This window comes from Gracilinanus agilis, chromosome 5 (assembly GCF_016433145.1).
Source record: "Gracilinanus agilis isolate LMUSP501 chromosome 5, AgileGrace, whole genome shotgun sequence".
Classification (NCBI taxonomy): Eukaryota; Metazoa; Chordata; class Mammalia; order Didelphimorphia; family Didelphidae; genus Gracilinanus; species Gracilinanus agilis.
Window position 1 is genome coordinate 207,312,774 of NC_058134.1, and position 27,460 is coordinate 207,340,233.

The following is a 27,460-nucleotide window of genomic DNA, read 5'->3' on the forward strand; positions in this document are numbered from 1 at the left end:
CCTGAAACTTCCCAGGTATTGCTGGGATTTGGTTGGCTCTGCAAGGGGAATAACGAATTCAGAAGGAAGAAACTTGCCCAAAGGGAAGGTGTTGAGATCCAGGAACTGCTGGAGTAGAAGAAACTTGGGGAAGACTATTTGTCTGTAAGAGAACAGGAAGAAGGAATGTGTGCACCTGCGCACTGACACGCCACCAGCCGCGGCCATAGAGAATTTGGAGGACCACAGGAGTAGATGGTGCAGAGAACACACACGAACTGCCCTTCCGGTAGCCTTCAGGAGGAACTTCCGGCGGGCTTGGAGGGAACTACAATTCGCTCGAGTGCTCGTGCTTTTCCGCCAGGGATCTAGGAAATTTGTCTCTGCGACCCGCAACACACCGTGGGGCAGAGAGGAACCAAAGTGGATATAAGTGGGGATAAGCGAAGTTCATCCCCAGCTCCTGCCCAGATCGGCGGAAGGAAGCACGGAGGCTGGCAGGCCTTACAGGCCTCGCTCCCTCATGGCATTCTCCGCCCACAAAACTTGGCGGAAGTTCTTCCGGAAGTGGGGTGTCTTGGCGTTCTAGCTCTTTGGTCCTCCACCGACTCTATGGCACCGTCTAAAACACAGTTATGAGGGAGAGGGAGGGTATTTCTATGATCGGGCAGCTCTCCGGGCGTTCTCTCCTAGCAAAAAGCGGAGAACGGCTGATAGGTCATTTCATTATTCCAAAGTGGGAGGAAATGACAGAATTCTTACCTAGGACCCAATCGGACCGATAAATGGGGAACAACCATTTGTAGGTTGGGTAGCATCCTAGAATTTGTGACACGTTTCAATTGCCACCTTCTGCAACTAAAAATATCCTTTGAAGGGATCTCAGTCCTTTCTCTGACACTTCCTGGCCCTGTGGCCTCGGGCAATTCGTTTTACCTCCAATGCCTAGAGACTAAATTGCAGAGAAGTTTGGGAACTGTTAGTTATTCTTTCAAGTTCCCTTTGCCAGTCTATCAATAAACATTTACACAAATGCCTACTATGCGCATTGTCAATCACAAATACAGTCCTTAACCCACATAAGTTTTGGCATTCTGGGAAACTCCTGGTTGACTTTCCCATATTTTCTGTGGGAGAATGGGACAGGAATCTTCATTAATCTTTGATATTGTCATCATTATTTATCAAAATCACTCCAAGTGACACAAAAATCAGTGGCCAAATTAATTGGAGTTAGATTGCTACATAAATAAAACTGGATCTTCTCTGGCTGTCTCTCATACCTGAAATGCTCTCCTTCCTCATCTCTGCTTCTTCAAATTGTAGCTAAAACTCTTACCTTCTATAGGAAGTCTTCCCCAATCCCTCTGAATTCTTGTACCTTCCTTCTGTGATTTTTTATTATTCATCCTGTGCATAGTATATTTGTATTTAATTATTTGCATGTTGTCTCTCCTATTTATGAGTTTTTCAAGGACAGGGACTATGTTTTGCCCTTCTTTATATTTTTAGTGTCATAACACACACCATTTGGCATAAAATGGGTGCCTAATAAATGCTTACTGTGTCTGATTCTATTTGTGAATGAGAAGACAAACATAAAAGGAAATTATTGGCCCACAATTTTAAAAGATAATATTTAGGTGTTTTCCTTTCAAAATTCAGGACTGTGGCTTAAATAAAAGGGAGGAAAGGTATAGGGCAGATGCTACAAAACATTTTAGAGTTGATATTAATGTAGTTTTGCACTCTTAGCTTGGGAGAGAGACAAGATAGACACAGAAATAAAGAGGGGGAATAGTGAAAGAAAGCAGAGGTAGAATACTGACTTGTTGCCCTCTCTCCAAAAACCTAATCAGTGTCAAGTGACTAATTTATTTATTCGTTTATTTTGGTATTTTTTTTTTAAACCCTTAACTTCTGTGTATTGGCTCCAAGGTAGAAGAGTGGTAAGGGTAGGCAAATGGGGGTCAAGTGACTTCCCGGGGTCACACAGCTGGGAAGTGTCTGAGGCCGGATTTAAACCTAGGACCTCCTGTCTCTAGGCCTGACTCTCAATCCACTGAGCTACCCAGCTGCCCCTCCCTAAGCCAATACTTTTAATTGATTTAATTTTCAATTTATATAGCCAAGGATGAAGTGTAATCTTTGTTAGGTAAACCTTTAATCATAGTAAAAGAACTATTGAATTAATAAATAAGACTAGAAGCTGGTATTTTGAAAAAACAGATAAAATTGACAAAGTACTGGTCAATCTAATAAGAAAAAGGAATTATACCAGGAATGCAAGGATGGTTCAACATTAGGAAAACTATCCACATAATTGACCATATCAACAGTCTAACCAACAAAAATCACATGATTATCTCAATAGATGCTGAAAAAGCCTTTGACAAAATACAACATCCATTCCTATCGAGAAGGCTGAAAAGTATAGGAATAGAAGGACCCTTCCTAAAAATAATAAACAGTATATACCTAAAACCATCGACAAGCATTATATGCAATGGGGATAAATTAGAAGCCTTCCCAATAAGATCAGGAGTGAAACAAGGATGCCCATTATCACCTCTACTATTCAACATAGTACTAGAAACACTAGCAATAGCAATTAGAGAAGAAAAAGAAATTGAAGGTATCAAAATAGGCAATGAGGAGACTAAGCTATCACTCTTTGGAGATGATATGATGGTCTACTTAAAAAATCTTAGAGAATCAACTAAGAAGCTGGTAGAAATAATCAACAACTTTAGCAAAGTGGCAGGATACAAAATAAATGCACATAAACCATCAGCATTTCTATATATTTCCAACACATTAGAGCAGCAAGAGGTAGAAAGAGAAACACCATTTAAAATTACCCTAGACAATATAAAATACTTGGGAATCTATTTACCAAAACAAACACAGCAATTATAAGAAAACAACTATAAAACACTTTCCAAACAAATAAAACTGGAGCTCAACAATTGGAAAGCCATTAACTGTTCATGGGTAGGACGAGCTAACATAATAAAAATGAACATCCTACCCAAATTAATTTACCTATTTAGCACCATACCTATCAAATTACCAAAAAACTTCTTTACTGAATTAGGAAAAACTATAACAAATTTCATTTGGAATAACAAAAGATCAAGAACATCAAGGGAAATAATGAAAAAAATGTGAAGGAAGGGGGCCTAGCAGTACCAGATATTAAACTATACTATAAAGCAGCAGTCATCAAAACAATATGGTACTGGCTAAGAGACAGAAGGGAGGATCAGTGGAATAGACTTGGGGTTAATGATGTCAGCAGGACAGTGTATGATAAACCCAAAGAGCCCAACTTTTGGGACATGAATCCACTATTTGACAAAAACTGCTGGGAAATTTGGAAAACAATATGGGAGAGATTAGGTCTAGATCAACATCTCACACCCTACACCAAGATAAATTCAGAATGGGTGAATGACTTGAATATAAAGAGGGAAACTATAAATAAGTTAAGTGAACACAAAATAGTATACCTGTCAGATCTCTGGGAAAGGAAAGATTTTAAAACCAAGCAAGAGCTAGAGAAAATTACAAAATGTAAATTAAATGGTTTTGATTATATTAAGCTAAAAAGCTTTTGTACAAACAAAAACAATGTAGTCAAAATCAGAAGGGAAACAACAAATTGGGAAAAAATCTTTATAACAAAAAACTCTGACAGGGGTCTAATCACTCAAATATACAAGGAGTTAAAGCAATTATATAAAAAATCAAGCCATTCCCCAATTGAAAAATGGGCAAGAGACATGAATAGGCAATTTTTAGGTAAAGAAATCAAAAGTATCAATAAGCATATGAGAAAGTGTTCTAAATCTCTAATAATTAGAGTTTTTTTTTTTTTTTTTTCTCTGAGGTATCACCTCACACCTAGCAGATTGGCTAAAATGAAAGAAGGGGAGAGTAATGAATGTTGGAGGGGATGTGGCAAAATTGGGACATTAATGCATTGCTGGTGGAGTTGTGAACTGATCCAACCATTCTGGCTGGCAATTTGGAGCTATGCTCAAAGGGGTATAAAAGAATGCCTGCCCTTTGATCCAGCCATACTATTGCTGGGTTTGTACCCCAAAGAGATCATAGATAAACAGACTTGTACAAAAATATTTATAGCTGCGCTTTTTGTGGTGGCAAAAAACTGGAAAAGGAGGGGATGTCCTTCAATTGGGGAATGGCTGAACAAACTGTGGTATATGCGGGTGATGGAATACTATTGTGCTAAAAGGAATAATAAACTGGAGGAGTTCCATGTGAACTGGAAAGACCTCCAGGAACTGATGCAGAGTGAAAGGAGCAGAGCCAGAAGAACATTGTACACAGAGACTGATACACTGTGGTAAAATTGAATGTAATGGACTTCTCTACTAGCAACAATGCAATGACCCTGGACAATTCTGAGGGATTTAGTAAAGATGCTACCCACATTCAGAGGAAGGACTGCAGGAGAGGAAACATAGAAGATAAACAATTGCTTGAACACATGGGTTGGGGTGGACATGATTGAGGATGTGGACTCGAAACTACCACACCAATGCAACTTTCAACAATTTGGAAATAGGTCTTGATTGATGACACATGTTACAACCAGGGGAAATGTGTGTTGGCCATGGGTGGGGGGTGAAGGGGAAAGTAAGGGCATGAAGCATGTAAACATGTTAAACATGAACATTAAAAATGTTTAAAAAAAAGAAATGAAATTCTGAAGGAATAACCCCAAATAATGTAGGTAAAGTAGAAAAGGGGGCAATATTTAAAGAGATCAACATTAAAACAGGGAATTCACTACCATGAAGAGTGGTATGACATAGTAGAGAGGACTGACTTTGGAGGAAGTGAGACTTGGGTTCCAGTTCTGCTTCTCTGACACATAGTAGCTACTTGACTAGAGAAGTCATTTAATCTATTTGCCCCCAGGCAATTTTCCTAAGAATTTCTAGAATTACAGGTTAGTTTCTAATCTTCATTCAGGCTGGGCACACTCCCACCCAGAAGATCCCTACATTGGGGGCAGCTGGGTAGCTCAGTGGATTGAGAGCCAGGCCTAGACATGGGAGGTCTTGGGTTCAAATCTGACCTCAGACACTTCCTAGCTGTGTGACCCTGAGCAAGTCACTTGACCCCCATTGTCTAGCCCTTAACACTCTTATGCCTTGGAGCCAATACCGAAGGTAAGGGTTTTATTTAAAAAAAAAAAAAAAGTACTTCATCAAGAAGAGTTCATGCCAAACTAACCTCATTTCCTTTTGTGAAAGTTTTAGGGAATGCCACAGACATAGTAGAACTAGATTTCAGTGAGGCATTTGACAGTTTTTTCTGTTCTCTTTCATGGACAAGATGGAGTGTGACCAGATAATAGCACTGGCAGGTGAATTTAGAATTGTTTGCATGAGAGGATTGGAGACTATGGCTTATGAGAGTCAACTGAAGGATCTTTAGCTTAACAAGATCTGGGTTGAGGGTGAAGGGGTAGAAAAAGGGCAGAGACATATGGGGGAAAACCAAGTATTTGAAAAGATGTCCTGTGAAAGAGGGATTAAAATCTTGATGACTGTCGGGACCAAACTAGGACTTGTGGATACAAGTTTCAGAGTCAGATTTAAGATTGCTATAAGGAGAAACTTTCTAACAATGAGAACTGGCCAAAAGTGGAATGTGCTGCCTCAGGTAGGTGGTGTGTTCTCCCTCAGTGGAGATCTTCACGCTGAAGTTAGATGACCATTTGTCAGGGACTCTTGTTCAGGTGTGGACTGGACTATCATGATGATTTTTGAGATCTATTCTAATGACTTTTTGGCATTCTCTACAGAGTGGTGAGATGGAAATAGTTGCTAAGGCAGCCAATGAGATATATTCCTTAGCCACAAGACACTAGTGATATGAGATTATTGCCAGATGAATCCCTCTTTGAGAGTATTATGCAAAGAACACTTTTCCTAGAGTGACATTTGGTCTCATTTTCTTCATTTGTGAGATGAGATGTTGATCTGGATCACACATGTCAAACTCATAGCCTGGGCAACATTCCTCAGTACATTCCCCCAAATATTAAAATGTAATTGGGAACTTTTGAACAAAATAAGTAAAATATAATATAAATAATATTAAATTTTAGATTTCTAAGTCAATAGGCATCCTGCAGGTTATCTGTTTCTATTTGAGTTTGACATTACAGGTCTAGATTATCTCTAAGGTCCCTTTATACTCTGCTCTATAAAACTTGTATTTTTTATGAGTCCAGGCCCTCCTGGATAAAATTTTCCCAAAATTATTACCTTCATTTGGGGATAGTAACTGAAAAGGGAACTAGAAGATGTGATACTCACACTGAGAAGGTGCCGACCCCCACTGTGGTGATGGTGGGACATTTTGCACATGGCCTGGTAGTCATACATGGTCACTCTGTAAAACAAGAGAGTAGTGTATGAAGAGGGAAGTAAAAAACCTTGGGTATTCCATTCTGATCTCACCAGCTCCCATAGGCTTGGTTTTCATCCCTGTTGAGATGGTTCTCAGATCTCTTTATCTAGTCATAGTCTCTCTTCTTAAAAACAAAACAAAACAAAACAAAACAAAACAAAAAACTCTTACCTCCCATCTTGGAATCAATACTGTGTATTTGTTCCAAAGCAGAAGAGTAATAAGAGCTAGGCAATGGGGGTTAAGTGACTTGCCCAGGGTCACACAGCTAGGAAGCATCTGAGGCCGAATTTGAACCCAGGGCCTCCTGTCTATGGGCCTGACCCTCAATCCACTGAGCCACCCAGCTGCTCCTTATGGTCTTTCTTCTTTTGGATATCTCAAAATGAGATGTTTTTTTGTAGGCATCTCAGACTCAATATGACCAACACGTTCCCTCTCAAACCCTTCTTTCTTCCAACTTTCTTATAATTATTGTGGGTTTCAACATTCTCCCAGGCTCACTACCTCTCTCTCACCCTCAACTCCTTACTCTCATCCACTATATTCAATATGTGGTCAAATCTTGTTCTACCTTCAAAATCTCTCTAGTATATGCCCTTCTGTCCATTCATATAGCTGCTGAACTATTTCTGGTTGGCCTCATTCTGCATTTTCTCTTTCTAGTCCAATCCCATCTCCATTCAACTGCCAAAGTGATTTTTCCTAAAGCACAGGTCAATGTCACCCTCTACTCAGTGAACTTCTGTGGCTCCCTATTATCTTTGGGATCAAATGTAAAATGCTCTATTTGGCATTTAGAGTCCCTTACAACATGGCTTCTTCCTAGCTTTCCAGCTTCCTTACATTTGGCTCTTCTTTACATAATCTCTTTTCCAGTTAAACTGGCATTTAACTCTCTTCTCATTTTATACCTTTTTCGGTTTCCCCCTATATCTGGAATGTCCTCCCTCCTCACTTCTACGTCCCAACTTCCCTGGCCCTATTTAAGGCTCTGCTTCAAATCCCAACTTATGCAAGAAACTTTCTTGGTCCTTCCCATTGCTAGTGCCACCCCTATGAGACTACCTTCCACTTATGATAAGTATATCTTGTATGTGTAATAGAAGTCTGGTATATGCTTGCTCAAACAGCATCATTCCATGTAGAATGGTGCTGGGGGACTGCTTCCTAGAGAATTGTAATGATGTGTTAGGGAAATGCCTGTCTGGGGGAAGGGCCTCAGGGACTTCTTTTGCCACCCCCTCCCACCATGTTCCCTAGAAAAATGGAGTGTCTTTGGCCTCTTCCTTAAAATTTTAGAATTCTATGTTCAGGGAATAGAATCTTCAACTTGTTCAGGAGGACCAGCCACAGGAATCCAGGCATCAGAACCCACATTGGAGGTTTCCTCCAGCCCAGTAGCAATGCCCCAAGGAGTGATATTCAGGAATGGCTTTCTAGACTCATGTCCATGTAAGTTAAAACCAAGGTCTCATCTAGCTCCAATGCTGGATGAACTGGATATGAGCTTCATGGCACCATGCTATATATAGGAACTGAGCCCTACCCCAGAGACTGCACTGTTATGGAGGAGAATATTTCATGAAATAATTGGGAGAAATGTTTATTCATTTGTTTTTGTTATAAATGTGAAGCAAAATACCCCTTTAAAAAGCTATCCAAGGTTAAATAGGATGGGGGTGTGTGAAAATTACTGGTCCCCTAACAAATCTGATGAAAGAAGAGAGATGCCCTATAAACTCCTCAGGGGAGAAACCTTGGGGGGAAGAGGAGTAATGCCACAGGCATGGCTCTGGGAAAGCAGGACCTGAGTGCACCTGTTATTTAGCACATAGTTATTTGCATATTGTCTGTACCATTACAAGTGAGCTTCTTGAATGCAGGGATCATATTTTTGCCATTCTTTGTATTCCCAGCCCTTAGCACATATCTGTTTAAGAAATGCTCATTGACTGACCAATACCTGTGCTGTTTTGTTTTTTTTTAACCCTTAACTTCGGTGTATTGTCTCATAGGTGGAAGATTGGTAAGGGTGGGCAATGGGGGTCAAGTGTCTTGCCCAGGTCACACAGCTGGGAAGTGGCTGAGGCCAGATTTGAACCTAGGACCTCCTGTCTCTAGGCCTGGCTCTCACTCCACTGAGCTAGCCAGCTGCCCTGTGCTGTTTGTTTTTTCTAAATTTAATCTAACTGACCTTACCTTGCTGCTTTGAGAGGACCATGCCTACACTCTCCAAACTCTATCCTAGAAGAACTTTTCAGTTCCTCTTAGTGCAGTTCACTTTTCTCCCTTAGTAGAATGTAGACTCCTTAAGGAATGGTTTATTTTTATCTTTGTATTCCTAGCCCCATGAGATTGCCCCATTGTAGTCTCTTAAACATTTGCTGAACTGAGTTCACTATAGGTAGCACATCCATTCAAAGTGAAAGAGGGGCAGCTGGGTAGCTCAGTGTGGGGCAGCTGGGTAGCTCAGTGGAGTGAGAGCCAGGCCTAGAGACGGGAGGTCCTAGGTTCAAATCTGGCCTCAGACACTTCCCAGCTGTGTGACCCTGGGCAAGTCACTTGACCCCCATTGCCCACCCTTACCACTCTTCCACCTATGAGACAATACACCCAAGTTAAGGGTCTAAAAAAAACAAAAACAAAAACAAAGTGAAAGAGAAGAAAGCAGGTGTTTAAAGTAGCATTTCTTTCAACTCCAGGTAGGGGAATGGAGAAGTCATGTTATAAAGAACAATTTAGATTTAAATAAATTTGGAAAAAATGAATTAGTCAATATAGATCTTGGCAAATATCCACAGCAAAGTAGGCTAAAATACTTTTGTAAACCTTAAAGGGCTATGTAAATATAAGTTTAATAATAACTCGGGAGATCTGGAGAAAAAAAGGATTTTTTCCTTCCTTTTCCCCGCTCCTCCAACATTCCCATTCCTTGAGGTCTGAAAAGGAATTTCATCAGCTTTCATCACTGACTCCCCATTCCAGGCTTTTGAGGAAGACTGCTGGGCCTCTTAAACATCATACTTATCCATCTTTGTAACCCAAAATGAGGAAAAGAGAAACACGCCCTCAGGGTTAAGGGTGCTTCCCACTTACTGGCTAAACACCCCCATGTTGAGCAGGTAGGTCATGACTGAGCCATCCACTTCCCCCAGGAATCTTCCAATCTGTAAAAAGAGGAGAAAGAAAATAACAAGAAATCAGGAAGAAAGAATGTATTTGGAGGCGTCAGTAAAAGTTTCTGAGTTCCCCAGCAGAGCTATTCTCTAGGGACCTCAGGCTCAGTTCTAAAATTAATTTCTGAATTGGAGAAACCCATTTCCCTGTAGGGGTGGAGTAGGTAATGAGGGGAGATGGCTTACGTGAGGAAACCAAAACAACAAGGAAACATGAAGGCTGAGAAGGGAGGCATATTTAATAAATTATTATTATCATTCCTCTACAAACTCTTTGAATCTCAATTTATTTATCTATAATGAGCAAAGCCCTTTGTAGACCAGAAATGTGAATATAAATGAGAATTATTATTATCATTGAAAACCTTGGAGTATGGAAACAATCTAGCTAAGTTTAGAAAGGCTCATCACTAGAAGGCTGGTTACTAGGTGATAATTAGGTCATTTTGGGGCCCATTTTGGGGCTATAGCAACTATGCTCTTTATTAACAATTCACTCTTTTGTTTTAACTCGAGCTAGTGGTAGGGTGCCTGTGTGGGGTTTACTGGATGGATGAAATCAAGGCTCTTTTGAAATATATAGGTAAGTACTGTTATTGTTATTGTTGTTGTTATGACTGCTATTACCACCACCCCTACTATGCCTGTTACCACTCCTGTAATAAGGCAAGCATCCCTGGCGGTGGAACTGAGGAAATGTAGCAAATAGAGGCTGTGCTGGGAAAGGCAGTTAGTATCTGGGTTATCCCCATGTGCTGTTCACTTAAGAACATAAGGATTTATTATTTTCAGTGTAAAATCAAAATGCCAAAGAAATTTATATTTTGAGGTAGAGGATGATTATTTACTGGGTTGACGTAATAATATGCTAGTTTTATAAATGCAGGGGATAGAGCATGGGCTTGGCATCAGGAAGGCTGGGAGTCACTTACCTTCTGAGTCCCTTTCTAAGATAAGGAGTTGTAAACAAGGTGCCATTCTATCAGAGGAGGGAGTTTTTATAACAGGAATTCTCTACATAGATGACTTTAGTAGATCGAGTCTCAAATCCCAGAGCTACCATGGATCTATCCCTGTACTTGATAAAATCCGCCAAAGCTTTTGTTCTGTTGAAGCAATCATAGGTACCCTCATGCCACCATAGGGCATCAGCACAGAACTTTAGTAGAGGGCCCACGGTTACATAAGTTACATAACTAGTATATCCTGCAGTCAAAAATGAAGACCCAAGTCTTTTGGCTTCTAGTCTGATATTCTTCTCACTATACCATTTTTCCTTTGCTCCAATATATCTTCTAGTTAGTGGATAGAGAACTGTTGGCTCCTAAATAGATCGTATCCCAAAATCTGCATACAAGATTAGGAAATGTTTCTCTGAAAATGAAGCTAGCATGAACCAAGGGCTAATAGAAATAGTTGTGATTTGAAGATCGATTATTGAGATTAAGGTGCTAGGAAGTAACTGCTCTAAAATGTAACCGAATACAAAATAATATTAATCATGTAAATATTTTACATTTTGTGGTACATTATCTCATTTGAGTTTCATAACCCCATAAAATAGGTAATCTATTATAATTCCAATTTTACAAATGAGGAAATAGGCTAGGAAATATGAAGTAGTTTGTCCAAAATCATGCAGTGACAAATGTTACTTTCCATAGTTTTTCCATAGAATATTTCCATGCTTTTCCATAGAATGTTTTTTAAGTTTAATTTTAATTGATATCTTTTGTTTTATATCACCTTCATTTTGAAATATATTTTCCCCACCCATCTAGGTACCCAGCTATCTTTCATAACAAATATGAAGAAAAAGAAGAAAAACCTAGTTCAGTGAAACTAGGAAACACATTGGCCAAGTCTGACAACATACAATGCACCATGCCCATAGGCATCTTTACAAAGAAGGAACATATTTCCCTGCTTCATGAACTATAATTTTGAAATTTGTGATACAGCAAAGATAAAAGCAAATAGGCCGTATTCTTCCAAGGAAAGAAGTAGGAAAAGGGAAATTGGGGAATATCACTTTGTCATTACTTTTTTTTTCACTGTCTAATAAGGAGAGAGAATGGGTTTGTGGTCATTAGAAAAGTAGATCCTAAGATAGTCATGGGACTATCTGCATGAAGCATCTTGCAAGACTATCTAATTCCCTTTGCTTTTATTCCATGGTCACCATATCACCTAACCCCTAATTTTATTAAAAAAAAATTGGCGACTTAAATAGCAGATATGTATATCCTGGTCACTAGAAAGCATTTACTTGTTGTTCCAAATGAATAAATTATCTTAATGGTTTATGAATTTCTTAAATGCTTGATTAGGATATTTCACTTTCCCCAAAGTCTGATCCCCAAAGATAAAATTTGAATTTTTCAGATTGCAAAATGCATGCCCATGTGTAGTGAGAAGTCCAGACTTGAAATAGTCAGCTGAAAGTAGGCCCAAACCTCACATTATAACATTTAAATTTAAAAATAAACAAAACTTATATACATCTGATGTCAATAGATTTCTTTTTTGGTATGGACCTGTGATTTCATTAATATGTGGCACCTTCTCTACCAAAGCATATTGGCAAGTATTTTGCAATTTCTAACTTTAGACTATAAAAAGATACCTAGACCCTGAAAAGGTAAGCCATTTATCCAGGGTCATACAGTCAGTGAGAATCAAACAAAGGACTTGAGCCTGCTCTCCCTCCACTAGCTCATGCTGAATCTGACAATAGATGCATCTATATTTCATTAATATGGGTACTTCCTTTACTAGTGCAGTTAGCCACCCCTTTAAGTCTTCAAAGAATAACAGAATCTCAGAGACCATTTAGTCCAAGCTATACTTGAAAAAGAATCACTTCTATAATGTCCCTAACAAGTATAGTTATCTAGCTTCAGCTTGAGGAAATCTATTCCATATTTGGACATGTAGTGTTAGGGAATTTTTCCTTATGTTGAGTTGAAATCTGTCTCTTAGTTACTTTTACCCACAGGTTCTAGTATCCTGCCTTTGTAGAACAAGCCAAACAAACCTCATCTTGGATCATTTTTGTTCATGTGTTTATAATCCTCCATGAAAGATCTGCCCAAAGCCCTAGATACTTGCTCTCTTTTAATATTTTTGTGGGGTATCAGTATATTCAGACTGTCTATTTGTCTGCCCTTCCTATTACTATGTGACTAGGCAATCTTATTTTCTAGATAGACATGCCCTTGATGAGTCACTTTACACATCTGTGAAAAGAGAAGTTCAAGATGTCTTTCAACTCTAGGTCCAATGATCCTATACTATTTTGCATTCAAGAGATCAATGGCAGTGATTTTTTTTCATTCTGTTTAGATCTAGCACCCATCTTTTCATTATTTTTTAGGTTATCAAGAAGGCATTCAAATAAAATACTCATGAAAAAAGATGGCATGCTTTCTTAATACAAGAGATCCAAAGGTCTTCCTTTTTTCCTCTTCGAAGGCTATGCTGTTGGGAGCTTCCAGATAGGTCTGCCAGGGAAAGGGACCTAATCATGCTGTCCTCAATGCTTTACTTAGTTGGAGGTGACCAAACTGAGTAAATGAATTTTGAGTGAACTGGATAAAAAGTACCAAAGAGTATATTTATATTTGGCATATATTTAATTTTTTTAATTTTTAAAAAAATTTTTAACCCTTAACTTCTGTGTATTGGCTCCTTGGTGGAAGAGTGGTAAGAGTGGGCAATGGGGGTCAAGTGACTTGCCCAGGGTCACACAGCTGGGAAGTGTCTGAGGCCATATTTGAACCTAGGACCTCCCATCTCTAGGCCTGATTCTCAATCCACTGAAGTACCCAGCTGTCCCTATATGGCATATATTTAGTCTAAAATGAAGTAGCCTAAAAAAATGGGAATTGGTCACAAGCTTTGGAAGAACTCAAAAAGGAATTAAAAAAGCAAATATGGAAGATTGGAGAAAATAGGAAAAAGAAATGAAAGTAATGCAAAAAGAAAATAACAGCTTAAAAAGCAAAATTGGTCAAATGGAAAAAGAGGCAGAAATTGCCAATGAAGAAGTAAGCAGCCTAAAAAAAAATCAGAATTGACCTACTGGAAAAAGAGACAAAAAAAAAATCAAATGAAGAAAAGAGGGCCATGAAAGGTAGAATGGATCAAATGAAAACAGAGGATCTTCATGGAAGAAACTCAGTCTTTAACAATTAGAATTGGGCAAATAGAAGCTAATTATTTCACAAGACATCAAGAAACAATAAAACAAAATCAAAAGAATGAAAAAAATAGAAGAAAATATGAAATAGCTGATTGAAAAAAAACAAATGATCTGTAAAATAGATGCAGGAGAGACAATTTGAAAATTATTGGACTACCTGAAGATATTGACCAAAACAAGTCTAGGCATCATATTACAAGAAATTATCCAAGAAAATTGCCCTGATATTCTTGAACAGGAGAGCAAAATAGACATTGAATGAATCCATAGATCATCTGCATTAAATCCCCAAGTGACAACTCCCAGGAATGTCATAGCCAAGTTCAGAAGCTCCCAGGCCAATGAGAAAATGCTACAACCAGCCAGAAAAAAGACAATTCAAATATCACAGAGCCACAATCAGGATTACACAGGATCTTAAAGCTTCCACATTAAAGGACTGTAAATCTTGGAATATAATATTCCAAAAGGCAAGATAACTGGGTTTACAAGAATCACCTACACATCAAAATTCACTATATACTTTCAGGAGAAAGTATGGTCATTTAATAAAATAGAAGATTTCCAAACATTCTTGAAGAAAAGACCAGACTTAAACAGAAAATTTGCTGTCCAAATAAAAAATTCAAAAGAACCATAAAAAGGTAAATAAGAAAGAGAAAAAATTTAAGGGCTTCAACAAGGGCAAATTGTTTTTTATTTCTATATGGAAATATATCTGTAACTTTTTTTTATAAAAATCCTTATGTTTCATCCTAGAATCAATATTGTGTATTGGTTGTAAGGCAGAAGAGTGGTAAGGGTTAGGCAATGAGGATTAAAAGACTTCCCTAGGAAGTGTCTGAAGCAAGATTTGAACCTAGGACTTCCCTTCTCTAGGCCTGGCTCTCAATCCACTGAGCCACCCAGCTGCCCCCAGATATCTGTAACTCTTAAAAATGATCATCATCACAAAAGTTAGAAGATGTGTACATAGACAGAGGGTATGATATTAAACTGTTTAGAATGATATGTAAAAAAATCCTAGAATAAAAAAAGAAGAGGATTGTACTAAGAGAAATGGGAAGGAAGAAGTAAAATGAGGTAAATTATATCACATAAAGAGGTGCATGGGGGGTAGTAGAATACTGTTACAAGGAAGGGAAGATGAAGGTGGTGACAGGGAATACTTAAACCTTACTCTCATCAGAATTGGCTCAGAGAGGGGGAGAACAACCAGATTCATCTGGGAATAGAAATCCTATTTTACCTTATAGAGAAGTAGAAGGGGAATAAAGAAGTGGAGTGTGGGGAGGGGAGTAATATAAGGGAAGAAAAATGGGGTGTGTGATTAAAAGACCCTAAAGAGAAGTAGGAGGGGAATAAGAAGGGTGGTGGCTGGAAAGGGAGTAAAAATAAGGGAGAGGGAAGTGGGGAGTGATTAAAAGCAAAACACTGATGTGGAGGGAAAGAGTGAAAAGAGAAAGGGAAGGATTAAAATAAGGTGGGCAGGATTTGGAATGGCTGTGGGGCAAGAAAGGGGGTCACATGAGAATGCCTGACCAAAGCTCTACCCAAACAACCAGAGGCTGGGAGCAGATGGATAACAAGAAAAAAGTCAAAGCTGATTAGCATTTTTGCTATCCCACTGCCTGATTCCCTTCAGGCCCTAGGGATGGGCTAATTTGCATGCCTATGCTAGGTTGCTTCTCTTTAATAGGTTGTGATGAAGACCAGGTCTCTTTTTTTAGCAAATTTAGGAAATTCTGATGCCCCCTTTTCTCCCTGCCCAGGGATAGGTTTATGCCAATTATCTTAACTTTACTCCCTTCCACATTTGCAAAACAAACTCCCTTTCCCTGGTCAACTGCCTGAAAATATCTTCTTGGGTACAAGGAAGGAACAAGGTGAGAGTGGATCTGAGTGACAGTTTAGTACCCACCCATAACTGCTTTTGGAAAAGATTACTCAACGTTCCTGTCCTACTGGCAGATGGCTTTTTATTTTTTGAGACAGACCAGTGATAGTTTAGTTTTATGGTAGTCATCATTGATGATAATAATACTCAAACTTTAATGAAGCCATGATTTTGTCAATGTGTACATCCTTTTGGTAGAGTTCATAGCCCATTTAGACTGCTCATATTGTAAAATTTTTAATAGTTACATCTCTCCATCATACTGAAAGGCCTTTCTCTAAATCCTTTCACATTTTGTGGGTACCAATTGTGTATCCATCTGTTAACTTTTGCTCTCACCACCTAATTGGCCCATCTCCTCCAATAATACATATCCTTGATGATGTCTTCTATGCTAATTCTTGCTCCAACGATCACTGTTAAAGTGCTACAGTCAGCTCTCATCTAGCACGGGTCTCCATTGCTTTTTGAGTCATCTACAATTTTACTTCTTTTGTGATGGTGATATGACATGATTTGTAGGAAAATAGTGGCGTTAAAAAGATAGACCTTAGCGACATCCACAGTCACTGAAAAGAGATCAGTTAGGAAAAATAAAATTGATGAAAAATATATGTTGTCCAGAGTAAGGTATGCAGTTGGACAGACATCTCATTTAGCTATATAGGTACAGATATTCTGGACAAATATGACTGATGAACAGATTGGACTGCATCTGGGAAATTTTTTTAGGACTTTTAATGATCCCAAGCTTCTCCCTCACATAAAATAATACTAACAATACTAGTTTACATTTCTGTAACATTTTAAAGCTTACAATTTTTTTTTCTACAACGAAACTATGTGATAGACAGTATACCACCCCCTTTTTTTGGAAAAACAATTAAGATCATACAGCTAGTAAGTGAGGTAAAGTCACATAAATCTGCCAATATGATCTCTAAGAAAACAACAGACATGGCTAATGTATGTGACAGAGTTAAGAAAAAAATATATGAGGCAGTGGACTAGAAATGCAGTCAAGCGTGCTCATTTGTTTTGTTGACGACATCTATTTGTTATAAGGGTAGATGCTTCTCCTCGGGCTGGGGGAGCAGGAAGCTAGTGGGAGGTGATATATATGTAAAAAAGGGAATCAATAAAGCTTTGTTTTATTGCACAAAAGAAAACAAGTACAAAAGGGAACACATCTAGAGCAATTTTGTTACTACTCTGTTAAATGCTATATATCCTATCTATAGACTTCTTAAAAAATGAACAAGTTCAGAGTTTCTTATACAATATTCTTTCCCTTCATATAATGAAATGTTTATTAATAGTCATTAAGATAATAATGAAAGGAAAATGTAATTAACCATTAAAAGTGTAGGCAGCATTGGGGGAGGCCCTTGGAAAGATGTCAGTTCTTAATAAAATTGTCTGGAATTGGAGGAGGTGGAAAGAAGGGAAGGATAGGGAGCAACGCATGATGCTATGTAGCTAGAGGTGGAAGAAGGTCTTTCCCAGGCACATAGAATGATAGGAATGACAGCAAGAAATGATGAGTGGGAGAAGACCTAGAGATCTGGGGAAAAGGTGAGGTGAGGGAAAGGAGTGGGGGAAGCAACACAAACAGAAACTGTCACAAAGTTTGTAAGCTCTGGCCTCAGAGTGGAATCAGAGGACAAGACTTCAAGGTCCAGCTCCGGAAAATATTAATTAATTAACATTAATTAATGTAGTCAAGCCATAACCTCCCCAAATATCAATTTCATCATATTTAAAATGGAATTGCCATGAGAATGGTAATAATAACAGTAATACTCCTACCTATTCTGGGAATACTTGGATGAATAGGAGAAAACCTCAGAGCAGATTCTCCTTAGTGGGTACTCCTCTCAATGGTACAGATCACCATTCATCCACATCTTCATGTCGTGAGAGATTCTTGTTCATGTTCCCACTTAAATCTTCCAGAGAGGATCTTTCTAACTGATGGAGATTTTTCTCTAGAGAATTGGCATTTCATGCAACATTTAGATGGTCCTCCTTCATTCTTGCTATAATACCAGCCCATCTCTTTTTCTGGTCATTCATTTTTTTTGGAAGATACTTTAATATCTCTTAACATCCCCCTCCACCCCAATCTTACCTAAGACAGAAGAGTGACAAAGGCTAGGCATTTAAGTTAAATGACTTGCCCAGGGTGACATGAGCTAAGAAGTGTTTAAGGCCAGATTTGGACCCAGGTTCTCTTGATTCCAGGCTTGGTGCTCTAACCACCTAAAAAGCTGCCCCTTTTATAACACTTCTTAAACAGGAGGAAGAGATCTGGTTGGAATGCATTTGGGAAGATGCGTGGCACCTTTAGCTCTCCCAAGCTGCTGTCTGATAAAATTTTTTTTTTAGCACCAACATTCTTCCAAAATGTTGAGTGGTCTCTGTGGAGTTGGGAAAAAATAGACAAGAGTAACTAGGATAAGATCTTACAAGTTGAGCTGAAACTAGAATTTTTGTCAATTAGGCTGTGATATGTCCTCCCCACGCACAGCCTGGCTCCTTGGTTGGCTGGTCAGCATTGGCATTTACTTTTTTTTTTTTTTTTTTTTTTTTACCCTTGTACTTCGGTGTATTGTCTCATAGGTGGAAGATTGGTAAGAGTGGGCAATGGGGGTCAAGTGACTTGCCCAGGGTCACACAGCTGGGAAGTGTCTGAGGCCGGGTTTGAACCTAGGACCTCCCGTCTCTAGGCCTGACTCTCACTCCACTGAGCTACCCAGCTGCCCCTGGCATTTACTTTTGTTTTGTTTCTTAGACGTTTACCTTGTGTCTTAGAATCATACTTAGTATCAGTTCCAAGGCAGAAGAGCAATAAGGGCTAGGCACTGGTGGGTACATGATTTGCCCAGGCTCACCCAGTTGGAAAATATCTAAAGCCAGATATGTACCTAGGACCTCTCATTTCCAGCCTGGCTCTGAGACAGGTTAAGTGACCTGCCCAGGGTCACACAGAGTTTGAGGCAGGGTTTTTACTCAAAATTTTCCATCCAGATCTCTCTCGAGCTCTTCTTAACTGTCAAGAATAATATAAATCCTAGCTATCATTCCTTGCTTCTGGTTCTCCCCATTAGTTACTGCCAATCTATTCTCATTCCACAAGCAGAATCTCTCTCCTGGCATTTCACAAAGGTTTTACCAGTTTTCGCATTTGATAACGGAGACAGCTGTCTCTTTCAGGGAGGCCATAACTGTTAATTATAGGGTTGGTCGCAGATGTTGTATCAGATGGTAATTGCATTCTTTCCTATCACCACCTGTGTGGCCCCTCTCACCTTCCTCACCACAGCCCTTTGGGGGTAGATGGTGCCAGCCTTATTATCCCCACCTTATGTAAAAAAAGAAACAGGTTCAGAAAAGCAAGGTGATTTGGCCAAGGACAAGAGCTAGGAAGTAACAGAGCCACTGGAGGTTAGCCATCTAAAAATAGCCTTCTTGTTCCTTTTGGAGAAGGAGGATGAAGAGGGAGCAGACTCAGGACTGATTTAATTGTTAAGATACAGAGTAGACGGAATGACAAAAGGGAACCCGTACCTCTCTGCTTGCATAAAGACCACACTTTTAACGCTGATTTTTTGGCAGTTAAACAACTGATATGGCGACCACTGTGAGAAACTTCCAGTGGACAGTGAGGTATGTGTCAGGAGTCAAGGAGCATCTGGCAGCAGGCAGGGCCTGCAGGTAGCAAGGAAGGAAGAGGAGAGAGCAGAGAAGGTGGCAGGAGGTGGAAGTAATGATGATAAAGTGAGGATAAAAATGGCAAGGGGTAGAAGACATGGGAAGGTGGAAAGGAAACATTTCCTTGCTTAATAAACACATTTATTCAGCCTGTTCTTTGTTGTTGTTGTTGTTTTTCACCTAGTTCCCAAATAAGAATGGGGCAATGATGTAAGAATGATTGTTATACCAGTAAATATAGGATGTCTAGAGAAGAGTTTCCAAAATCATAGAATCATAAAGTTGAAAGGCATCTAAATGATCATTTACTCTAATCCCACTCAAAAGCACAATTCTCATCCTTGACAGCTATTATCCAGTGTCTGTGGTGTCAGAGAACTCAGTACTGTCTGTTATTGTTGTTGCTCAGTCTTTCAGTCATGTCCAGCTCTTCCTGACCCCATCTGGGGTTTTCTTGGCAAAGATACCAGAGTGGTTTGCCATTTCCCTCCCCATTTTAGAGGAGGAAGTGAGGCAAAAAAAGGTAAAGTGATTCTTCTGGGGTCACACAGCTAGCAAAAGTCTGAGGCTAGATTTGAACTCTTATCTTTCTGACTCCAGGCCCAGTGCTCTATCTACTATACCACCTCACTAGCCTGACATTTGTTGTCGAGTTGTTTTTCAGGCAGGTCTAATCCTTTGTGACCCCTTTTGGGTGTTTTCTTGGCAAAGATACTGGAATGGTTTACTACTTCCTTTTCCAGCTCATTTTACAGATGAAAAAACTGAGGCAAATAGTGTTGACTTCACACATCGCTAGGAATTGTCAGAGGCCAAATTTGAATTCAGAAGATGAGCTTTTTTTTGACTCCAAGCTTGATTTTCTATCTACTATACCAACTAGCTGGAGAAGGAAATGGCAAACCATTCCAGTATCTTTGCCAAGAAAAGCCCACAGACTCTACGGTCCACAGGGTCACCCACAATCAGACACAACTGAATACCAATAACAATTACGTTCCTATAAGAACCCTAAATCATTGTATTTTAGGATTTTAAACTGGAAGGGACTTCAAAGATGATCTAAGACCCTTGTTTTGCAGATAAGAAAACTGAGGCTTGAAGGAACAAAGTGGCACATCCTAGTATATGGCAGAGCCAGGATTCAAACACAGGATCTCTGATTTTAGTAATTTATCTGCTTCCAGAGAGCCACTTTATGAAAGACAGTCTCCATAAGGAACCATAGGGGCCGTCTGGACCAACCTCTTCTTTTTGTCAATGAAGTACTGAGGCCAAGAGAAGTTAAGAGTGACTTGTTTAGGGGCACACAAAACTAGTCTCTGAGGAGGGATTTGAATCTGGATCTTGACTTCACATACCTTGTTCCATTAGTATGCCATAAACTTACTTTCCTCTGGGATAGGTCGTGCAAGGACTATTATTCAGTTTAGAAATTAGGAAACTGAACCAGATCAGAAGACTATTAATTATTAAAATCCCTAGAAAACAGACATGTTAGGTGCCAGGTTGAGACTTCAGTAAGGTTGAAGATTCTAAGGGGCAGAACCATTGAAATGTCAAGGAAGCTCTCAGATGCCAAGAAATCTTTCCACACCCTGGAAAAGTTGGAGGCTGAAATAGCTCAAATGCATATGAAGAGAGCACCAAGGCATTGAGCTTGTCCCTGAAGACTACTTTAATAACACCTTTCTGCCAGAGCTATTCACAAGTACCATGGATTGATAACTTTTATTTCCTGTGCCCTCTTAGAGAGCAGTGAAATAGTCCAAAGGAGAACTCTAGAAAGAAAAGAAAGAGAGAAGGCAAAGAACTTGGATTCTCTATACAAGAGAGTGATATGTGTGCAAAACAAAATGTATCAGCAGTGCCATAGCTAGCTCCTTGCTAGTGAGTAAAAACAAAATTAGCTTTTCCTTTTCCTGTTCAGATAGCAGAAAAGATCACATTTCACCTAACTGGTGATTTTTGTTCAGATGAGTATCAACTTTTTTTTTTTTTGATCACTGAAAGGAAAAATCTGCAATCTCTCTATTTCTCTCTCAAATAGAGAGAGCGAGCTGAAGCAGGATGTGAGCAGCACAGTGTACTGGGAAGAATACAATGTCTTTACTTTAAGCCATTGATAAAAAGTGTTAAATGCCATTCAGCATCAGGGCCAGGATATCTATATTTGCCACTTCTCAATGGTATGATTCTGTTTAAGTCATTTAAAGTTTTTTCATTTATAAAATCTCTCTCTGTCTGTCTCTGTCTGTCTGTCTCTATCTCTGTCTCTTCCCCCTTCCTTTCTCTCTCTTTCTTTTTCAGCCACCCCACAGACAGTCCCAGCACTGATAAATGGGAAGCTTTAACCTGCTCTGCTTTTTCAACCTGGCCTGGTTCACCTCTTCAAAGGCAACCTAGTAGCCTTCCATTCCCAAGGGCTTGCCAAATTTGTGTCAGACTCATTGCAGAGATTTGATTGGGTTTAGTTCTATTGGAACTCAGAATTCTGTAACTCGAGGGATCCACCAGCCCCAGCATTCCGCAGGTGCATTCTCTACTACACTGCCTGTCCTAAAATGGATCTCATAGAGATTCCTGAAAGTTCAGTCTAAATATTTACACAGAAAAAGCCAAGTAGATGAAGAGATAAAGACTGTAGGATGTATCATTTGGAAGGAGTACCTGCATAAATGAAATAACAAACCCACTGAGGTATCCACATATGAAAAGAAGATAACAATACTTACCTTCTCTACCTCCCAGGATGATAGGAGGAAAATTGCTTTGCAAACTCTAAAGTGCAGTTGAATGAGAGTGATTGTAATTTTTTTCCATTATTGCCAAATGGTCTTGCCTACTTGGTGGCAGGTAGATGGAGTAGGACAGGCATTTTGTTTGTTTGCAAAGGGTTGGAGGAAGGAACTTAAAAGTTAGGAATAATTCCTCCTTAATAAGAGGAGGAATATAAGACTTGCTGAAAGGAAAGAGATGACTAAACAAGATCCAGTGGGAAAAAGGAGTTATAAGAAATCAACAGGATGGAGACTGGGGATTGCTCCTCTGGTAGGTTTTTTGTTTTATGCACATATTGAATGGGGCAAGACTTCTCTTTTGACAAGACTAGAGTGTTGGCTTAATCCAGCACAAAGTTGATTCTTGGTCAAGACTTTGATACACAGGAGTAAGTACTTCTCAGTAGTTCTCTTCAATTTAGGACACTAATAAAATAGGGTCAATAAGCCCAGCTGGTTCCAGTTTGGCTTGTGTTTGGAGAATATTTTGATTCTTTGATTTTGTCAAATTCAGTGCTTTTAGATTTAGAGGTTTAGGTCAGCATGGTTGATTAGGAGCATTGGGTTTACTTTGGCTCAGGGAATATTTGGTTCTGTTTAGATCAAGCCTCTGCTCCCTCTTTGCAGTCCCAAAAAAGGAATCCATGTTTAATAAATTAATAATAATAATTAATAATAATAAAAGGTACTTCCAATGAATATGCAGAAGTTGGTGGAAAACTCCTCAGTCCCCATCCTCCACCCTCCACTTCCCTTCTCTGTCTAGAGTTTTGGTTCCTCTTCAAGCTTACCTCTTGGGATCTCTTGGAGATAAGAATGAATCCATTGTTGTCAATGACAAAGCAGTCCAGGTCCTGGCAGAGGGAGAAGTATTCAATGATGGTCATACTTGGTTAGGAGAAACCTGATTTCCCAGTTCTTTCTGCCCTAATGTTCTTGAAAGGAGCTACATCCCTCTCATTTCATTCCCCTAACTATCCTTGAGGTAGTGGTAGGGGAACTCAAGGAAGGAACTTGGTCTCATGGCATTTCTCTTAGCAATTCTATAAAGAGTTCTACTACCCTTTTTGCTCTGTGAAATTCATGGGAAGAACTCACACTGTCCTGACAGCTCAGTGGGCAGATTCCATCCACTTGGTTGCACTAGAAGGAAAAAAAAAAGACACATGTGTACTTGCACTCCTTCAAGGGCTATACAGGTGGTATAGTGGAGGGGGTGGTAAAGTCCAACTCTAGGGAACTAGCTTTCTCTTAAACCACCCTGGCCCATCATGAAAGATGAAGGGTGGTATCTGCTTATCAGCCATTCCCAGAGACTAGGAAGGCCACCTAGCATCAAGGTGACAATACATAACATAAAACTGTTAGGAAGTAAGACTCTTTCCCTTGCCATTCAAGGATGATGGGGGTGAGCATCTCTCACATAAAATAGACTGTTTCACTTCTCCATCTCCTCTGCCCCCAACCATGCTTCTCTGTTCATTTCCCATGCCTTTGACCATTTTCCTATGGCACCAGAGTCTCTTAACTTTTCCCAAAGTGAGTACTAGAAGCAAGCACCTAGAGAATCTTGTATTCTTTGGATCAAATGAAAGAGGAGAGGGAGAAAACTGATGGGTAAAGAAATGAGGGCTAGGTGGAAACTGGAGAGGGAACAAGAAGGAAACCCTGTTGTGTTGAAGGAAGATGAGGAATATGAAAGTTGAGGGGAAATAAAAATAGGAAAACAGATGAACTGATAATAAATTGTGGAGGACATCAGAAAGGGTGGGGCACATAGATCCTTGGAAAGTTAAATGGAATATTTTTACTGTCACCACCTTTCTCAGGAATGGAAATGAACCTAGATTATTAACACTTTGTTTTTATTGTATAAAGCAGTAATGGGGTATGTTTCATGCTTATAAATTCCATGTGGAAAAGATCTAGAGTGAGATGTAAGATAGAAAAGAGAGGGGCATTCAAAGTCCTTAGTAGTCATTTACTTACATCCAAGTTACCAGACTGGATAAGAGTAAAAGCATTCAAGGAGGGCATCAGATCAGAGGCCAAGACCGGAGAGAGCCAGAGAGATGGGAGAGAGAAAATTCATTAGTGACTCTGCATGGAACTCTTGTCTGAAAAACACTGGAAGAGAATAAAGGTCATCCCATCTCTAAACTATGAGAAGAGAAGAGCTGAGCTGAGATAGACATAGAATAAAATCTGAAAGTGGATTTTGCATCCATTGCATATCCTACTCTCTTCACTCCAAGTACTTTGGAGATGATCATGATGATAGAATTCCAAATGCAGGGAAGATCCCTCCCCTCTCCACATTTGACACTGACTCAGAGGATACCCACCTTTCCCCTCAATATTGGCTCCCTTATATCCCTTAGGAGGGTAGTATAATTAGTTTCCACACAGAGTAAAGATTAGTCAACCGTGGGTAGCCTTGGGCACAGCAGCCAGAGCCACAAGACTCTCAATCTCTTAGAGATGGTTCAGTCTGTGCCAGGCTATGGATGGCCTGTATTTTCTTTAGACTTGGAGCTTATCCATATGAGGTATTTCATTTCCTCCCAAAATGTTACATGAGTATCTCCACTTAGGAGTGTCTTTTACCATCAGTCAGAGCTCACTGACCAAGTGAATAGCAGCTAAGACCTCTGAGACTTCTAATAGAAACATAGAGTTGAAAATGTAGAAAGTGGGCAAGCTAGGTGGCACAGTGCCTGAAGTCAGGAAAACTCATTTTCATGAGTTCAAATCTAGTCTCAGACATATCTTAGCTATGTGACCATAGATTAGTTACTTAACCCTATTTGCCTCACTTTCCTCATCTGTAAAATGAGCTCAAAAAGGAAATGGCAAACCACTTAAGTAAAATGGGGTCATGAAGAGTTGGAGATGACTGAAAAGCAACAAAAACAGTAGAACTGGATCTCAGAAGTCATCTAGTTTAATTTATAGATGAAGAGAAATTCTCTCTACAACATCCCAGACAAATGGTTATCCTATTCCTAGTATTTTGCCTCTTACTTTAGAAAACAGAGACTATCCTTTATGAGCCCCCTCTCCTCTTCTTAAAACCACTTCTAACAGTAGCCACCATTATTCCTTCCTTTGCTTTAGTTTCTGAGAAAGATGTAGTCCCTTGACCTTGGCAAGACCAAACTTTCTATATGACTTGGGAACATGCCTTCCCTCTTTCCCCCAACAACTGTGTCTCTTCTAATTTTCTCTTATTGCCTATAAACATTATTGCCGTATTGCCTATAAACAAATCCAGATCTCTCTTACCATAAAGAATCCTTCACTTTATCCTACTGTCTCCTCAACCTTTCTTCCTTTTGATATCCCTTTCAAAGCCAGACCCTATATATACTCACTTGCTTCTCTTCTTTTCTCTTCCTAACCCACTCCTCCAGCCCTTGTAATCTGGTGTCTGACCACCACTAGCTCACAGAGACTGCTTTTTCCAAGGTCACTAACAATTTAGTTTAAATTGCTAATATTTATCCATATTAATGAATTAATTAATGATATTAATAATTTTATTAATACCCTTCCTTCTAGACCTTTAGGTAGCTTTTGACATTGTTCTGCATTCTATCCTATTTTTTCCTCCCTTGGTTTTCATATTTCTTACTTGTTGGATTTCCTCCTATCGTTCTGATGACTTGTCCCATAGGTATGTGGATCCCCTAAGGTCGGTCTTATCTTGGGCCTTCTCTTCTCTTCTCTTCTCTTCTCTTCTCTTCTCTTCTCTTCTCTTCTCTTCTCTTCTCCTCTTCTCCTCTTCTCCTCTTCTCCTCTTCTCTCCTCTTCTCTCCTCTTCTCTTCTCCTCTCCTTTTTATATTCTCTTCCTTGGTGCTCTTATGATTTCCTTGAATTTAATTATCATCTTCTGCAGATGACTCCTAAACCTATATATCCAGCCTCAATCTGTGTGGAACTTCAATCTTATATCCCCAACTCTCTACTGTATATCTCCACATAGATGGCTTGTAAGCATCTTAAACTCACATGTCCAAAGAGAGCTCATTAGTTTCCCCTTAGACTCACCCTGTCTTTTAACTTTCTTCTTTCTGTCCCCAACCCCAGTTCTACTCCTTGGGCCCGATCTGGGTAAAGTTCTATCTCTAGCTCTTTCTAAAGCCCTTGGGAACATCGACCTTACCTGTTCCACTGCTGCCCAGAATTTTCGTTGCAGTAATTCTAACTTCATTTGCACACCCACCGCTACAGCAGCAAGAAGAGGGAGGGAGGACAAGAGGTATATTTGTGTATAGTTGGGGGATTAAGGGAAGGAAGGGAAGAATTGGGGTTAGTTTGTGGGCATTTAGGTGAAGGGAGGATAAGAGAGAAAAAAAGAAATGGAAGGTCAGAAAGAGAAGTGGTTCAACAGTACTAGATAAGTTCATACCCCAAGACAAAATTTACAAGGAAAAGCTGACTTTTGAGTAAAAAGGTTGGTGTTCATGGGTAGGGAGAAGTAGTGAAAGCCTCCAGTTCCAGTCTTTTCCCTAGCTAAAAAGGGATGAGCAGGAAATTTTCTTCAGGAAGGCAGATGAGAAATTTTTAATTAACATAGTCTGAATCTTATCATCATTCTGGTAGCTCCTGACTAAAAGTTAGAATTATGGAATTTTAGAGCTGGACAAGGCTTTACACATCATCTAATTTGACCTCCTCCCCTTAATTGTACCATTGAAGAAACTGAAGTCTCTATACGTTATGTGACATTGAAACTTCCCTGTTTCTGTTGAGGACATTACCATCCTTCTAGTCACTAAGGGTCTCAACCCTGGAGCCATCCTCAACTCCTCATTCTCTAGAAAATCCCATAGCCTTAATAGTTTAAAACTTCTCTAAGACTTTTGGGAAAAACAAAGTAGGATTTTTTGCCTTTTCTTTTAGGCTCACAACTGCAGCATGGAATTGAGGACAGATCATCTTACTGAGAGTTCAGAGACCAGAGTTCTAGATTCAGCTCTACAACCCCTCTGGGCTTTATCTGCAAAATGAAGGGGTTAGGTTAAATGATTGCTGGTTTAGAGCTGGAAGGGACTTAAGAGGCTATTGAGACCCATTCCATCTTTTTATAGTTAAGAAAACTGAGGCCAGAGGGGTTATTTGCTAGAAATATAGGGCAAGAATGGGTCTGAATTGGTCTCCTTACCCCAAGTTACTTATCCACTTATCACTTATCCACCACACCATGCTGTCTGGAGCTCTCAGGGTGCTAGGAGCACTAAGGATGTTTAG

General features: G+C 39.5%; 1 protein-coding gene across 1 annotated transcript in view; it reads right to left on the reverse strand.

The window, feature by feature from the left end:
* The window catches only part of CACNA2D4 (calcium voltage-gated channel auxiliary subunit alpha2delta 4), a 163,131-nt gene that overhangs the window by 21,492 nt on the left and 114,179 nt on the right, over positions 1–27,460 (reverse strand). Inside the window, exons 27-32 of the mRNA XM_044677413.1 lie at positions 26,373–26,434; positions 24,196–24,210; positions 23,305–23,349; positions 22,998–23,060; positions 9,532–9,602; positions 6,339–6,414 (exon numbers count right to left, since the gene is read on the reverse strand). Of these exons, the coding sequence (XP_044533348.1) occupies positions 6,339–6,414; positions 9,532–9,602; positions 22,998–23,060; positions 23,305–23,349; positions 24,196–24,210; positions 26,373–26,434 (332 nt within the window). The remainder of the gene's footprint in view (positions 1–6,338; positions 6,415–9,531; positions 9,603–22,997; positions 23,061–23,304; positions 23,350–24,195; positions 24,211–26,372; positions 26,435–27,460) is intronic.